Source organism: Chiloscyllium plagiosum, chromosome 43 (assembly GCF_004010195.1).
Source record: "Chiloscyllium plagiosum isolate BGI_BamShark_2017 chromosome 43, ASM401019v2, whole genome shotgun sequence".
Taxonomy (NCBI): Eukaryota; Metazoa; Chordata; class Chondrichthyes; order Orectolobiformes; family Hemiscylliidae; genus Chiloscyllium; species Chiloscyllium plagiosum.
This window is the reverse complement of record NC_057752.1, coordinates 16,182,474-16,186,417: the sequence shown is the minus strand read 5'-3', so window position 1 is coordinate 16,186,417 and position 3,944 is coordinate 16,182,474. Positions and strand designations below refer to the sequence as shown.

At 48.1% G+C, this 3,944-nt stretch overlaps 1 protein-coding gene across 1 annotated transcript in view; it reads left to right on the top strand.

The window, feature by feature from the left end:
- The first annotated feature begins 445 nt into the window (after positions 1-445).
- LOC122543270 (hydroperoxide isomerase ALOXE3-like) overlaps positions 446-3,944 on the top strand; it is a 38,975-nt gene continuing 35,476 nt past the window's right edge. The window contains exons 1-2 of the mRNA XM_043681749.1: positions 446-635; positions 2,208-2,412. Coding sequence (XP_043537684.1) covers positions 480-635; positions 2,208-2,412 — 361 coding nt within the window. The 5' untranslated portion in view covers positions 446-479. The remainder of the gene's footprint in view (positions 636-2,207; positions 2,413-3,944) is intronic.

Genomic DNA, 3,944 nt, shown 5'->3' with positions numbered 1-3,944 from the left:
AGATATGGGGATTGGGTTTGGGTGGGTTACTCTTCGGAAGTTGGTGTGGACTTGTTGGGCTGAAGGGCCTGTTTCCACACTGTAGGGATTCCATGATTCTATGATGTTGCCGGACCTGCTGAGTTTCTGATTTTGTTATTGATTTTGTTTTAAGCTGTGTTCAAGCTGTATTTACATCCACCTTGTTCCTTTCCTGATCAGTTTTAATCTTCAGGCTCACATCATTTGTATTTAATCCCCCATTTATGTAGTTCATTGAAATTGAGATTGGAGATTTGAGTGAATGAACATGTTTGTAGCTATTCGTACAATTGCGAGACTCGTCTGTACTTGCCAAGCTTTCTTTATTGTGGATTTGTCAAACATGGACTAATTTGAATACTAGCCGAGCCCTCGTCCTCGACATGAAACTGCACCTCCCCTGATTAAAGCAGAACCCTCTGTCTCCTACCAGGTTACTCTGGTACTGTAACAGCAGCATGTCTGTCCAGTATGAAGTCTCTCTGGTCACTGGTGACTTTCCCAAAGCTGGAACCATCGATAGAATCTTTGTGACTCTGGTGGGTAGCCTGGGCAACTCTGAAAAAGTCCGGGTAGGACTGGCATGGACAATTGACAAGATACGAAAAGGCAGTGTAAGTACAGGGGGAGAGCACGGGCAGGGAAATGCAGGCAGAGTACATGGCGAGGGTGTGGGGGGGGGGCTTCCCACACCCCCCCCCCCCCCACCCAAAGCTGGTTTCTGCGTCTCCAGGAGCTGACAGTCCTGAGGCAGACAGCGGCTTGCAAATGAGTCCAGATCTCTCAGGTTCTCTGAGAGGGGGTTTGTACCTGTCTGTCTGAGCTGGGTGGAGGGGGACAGGAGGATTTCAGGTCGGCTTGGGGGGTCCCAGAGGGAATGCATGGAGTGAGGGGATATGTTGGTAATCAGCATTGTACAGTGTAGCTCCCAAAACAGTGGAGAGCACAGACTCAATGCTGTGGGAATGTGGAAGCAGTGGGCTTAATGCCCCCCGAGAGTGGTTGCCTCAAAACATTGGAAGCTTAACAGCCTGGCTGTGAGGGCGAGGGGGAGGGGGCTGTCTGTGTAAATAAGAGTTAAACTAGGGCAACTTGAGATCTGGACCAAATGCAGAAAGTTTTGGAAAAAGTCAACAGTTCTGGCAACATCCGGAGAGAGAGAAGAAAAAAACTGAGTTAATGTTTCCAATCTGGTATCCCTCTCAATCAGAACCACACTAGTGTTATATCAGACTTGAAATGTTATCTGTGTATGTCTCTCCCTCTGTCTGTCTCTCCCTCAGTATCTCCCTCTCTGTCTATCTTTCCCTCTGTATCTCCCTCTCCCTGTCTCTCTATTTGTCTCTGTCTCTCTGTCTATTTGTCTCTCTCTCTGCCTGTCTCTCTCTCTGCCTGTCTCTGTCTGTCTCCTCATTCCTGATGAAGGGATTTTGCCTGAAATGTCAATTCTCCTGCTCCTCGGAAGCTGCCTGACCTGCTGTACTTTTCTAGCACCATACTCTCAACTCTGATCTCCAGCATCTGCAGTCCTCACTTTTTCCTCTCTGTTTATCTCTCTCTTTCTCACGTGTCTCTGTCTCTCCTTCTCTATCTGTCTCTCTCCCTTCCTCTCTCTCTGTCTGTGTCTCTCTCACTTGTCTCTGTCTCTTTCTCTGTCTGTCTTCTCTCTCTGCCTGCCCCTGTCTCTCGCTCTCTCTCTCTCTCTCACTTGTCTCTGTCTCAAAGTCTGTATGTGTGTGTAAGTGTCTGCGTGTGTGTCTGTGTATGTGTCTGTGTGTGTCTCTGTATGTGTGTGCGTCTGTATGCGTGTGTCTGTGTGTGTGTCTAAGTATTTGTCTGTGTATGTGCATGTGGGTCTGTGTGTATGTCAGTGCCTGTGTATGTATGTGCGTCTGTGTGTGTATGTGTCTGTTTCTGTGTGTGTGTCTGTGGATCTGTGTGTATCTGTGTGTGTGCGTTTGTCTCTCTCTCTCTCTCTTTCCACAGATGATACCAGACCTGCTGGGTTTATCCTGTAGACAGGCAGGAGGCTGACAGAACACAATGAGCCAGGAGGAGGCGAAGTCAACGTTTCAGGTGTAACCTTTAGTCAGTCATGTCTGTGTTTGGTTTCAGAGGTCCAGCACCTGCAGTGTCTTGCTTTTAAATTGAGAGCTGGTCAGCGCTGACATTTGATATGTTCACAGGTCAGGACAATAAAAATTCAGAGTAACAATGACCTGGGTGAAATATTGCTGGTGAGATTATATAAAGACAAACATACTCTGCTACCCGAAGATAGTTGGTATTGTCAGTATGTCACTGTCGAAGCGCCCAATCAGAAAGTCTACAATTTCCCCTGTTACTCCTGGCTGGAAGATGAGAACACTCTGGAAATCATTGAAGGAACAGGTAGGATTGTGGTTTGGCACAATGGGTTTGACAGTTTCCTGTCCTAGTCATGGGAAGGCTGTGTCTGAAACATACCTGCTCTTGCAGTGTTTGGACATTATCCCCTCACCCCTTCTCTCCACCAACACCCCCCACCTAACCCCCCCCCCCCCCCCAGTTCCAGATGTGGGAGGCTGCTGCATTAGTCATTGTGAGTTAAATGTGATCTTGCACACTGTTTGAGCCAATCGATGTTAAATGCCAACCCAACTCTAATTTGTTTAGATTGAAGCAGCAAACAGATGGTTTGCGAGTGGGTGGGAAAATGCAGCAGCTTTGTTTGGAATCTCACTGATAATTCCTTATAAGGGATAACGTGCTATCCAAATTCACCCCCAAAGCCAGGTTGATAATTGTTTTTCCCAAACAAACCAAATATGCTGGAAATTGAGTCCGTTCAGGGGGAGGTGGGTGGATCGGGTAAAGTGCGTGACATTTCAATGTAACCATTTACTTGATGCTCTTTTGAGTAAAACGCAAGAATGGGGAGCAGGAGTAGGCCATTCAGCCCATCAAGCCTCCTTCATTTTTCAACGAGATGCTGACTGGTGATAGCCACCATCTCCAATGTCCCTCCATCTCCCCAAATCCCATATCCCCTGGAAACTAAAGGTCTGTCAGTCTCCACTTAAAACAGATTCCGTGGGCCAGCCCTGGAACGCGGATGTAATATTCCCGGAAAATAACGGAGGTTAGGAATGTAAACTCGGACGGGTTTTGACAGGAAAATGAATGGACCTTATGCTATTTTGATTTTTAAAAATGTTGTCCAAGGACAAAGTCTTTTGTTTTGGGGGCAAAAGGGATGGGGTTTGGAGGTAGGGAGAGAGTTCAAGTCTTCCCCTCTCTTCTCCCTGTCCTCCCACCCACCCCACTACAAGGGTGGGAGGGTCCAATGGAGAGAACCTGCAATGTTTTTTATTCACCAGTATTTATTGCACATCCCCCAATGGCCTCAGGGGGCAGTTAGGGATCAACCCCATTGCTGTGGGTCTGGAGTCGCATATGGGCACAGACTGGGGAAGGATGGCACGTGCTTTTCCTCAAGGACCCAGAGGGGGTTGTCCCAAAAATCAATCCATGGCCATGATTAGACCCTTAATTCCAGATATTTTATTGAATTCAAGGTCCAGTCTCCGGCACGGCAGGATTTGAACCTGGGTTAGCTGTGCTTCTGAATTAATAATCCCCTAGATCGTTGTTGAACTGCCTAGGTTTTCGGATTGAAGGGGATCGGAGCCTGGTCTGTGGAGTCTAGCCCTGGTATTCAAACCATATCCGCTTCTGGGGTTGTCCCCCACCCCCCAGACGGATCTCTCACTCTGAGGAGTGGGACCACACCCAGGAACTTCAGTTAGAGTCGGGCCAGAGCTACATTAAATAGCACACACAGAAAACATACCCTTTATACTCCCATCGGAGAGTGGGGGGGTCTGTGAGGGTGGGGATGGGGGTAAGTGAGGGTGGGGATGGGGGTCATGGAGGGTGAGTAG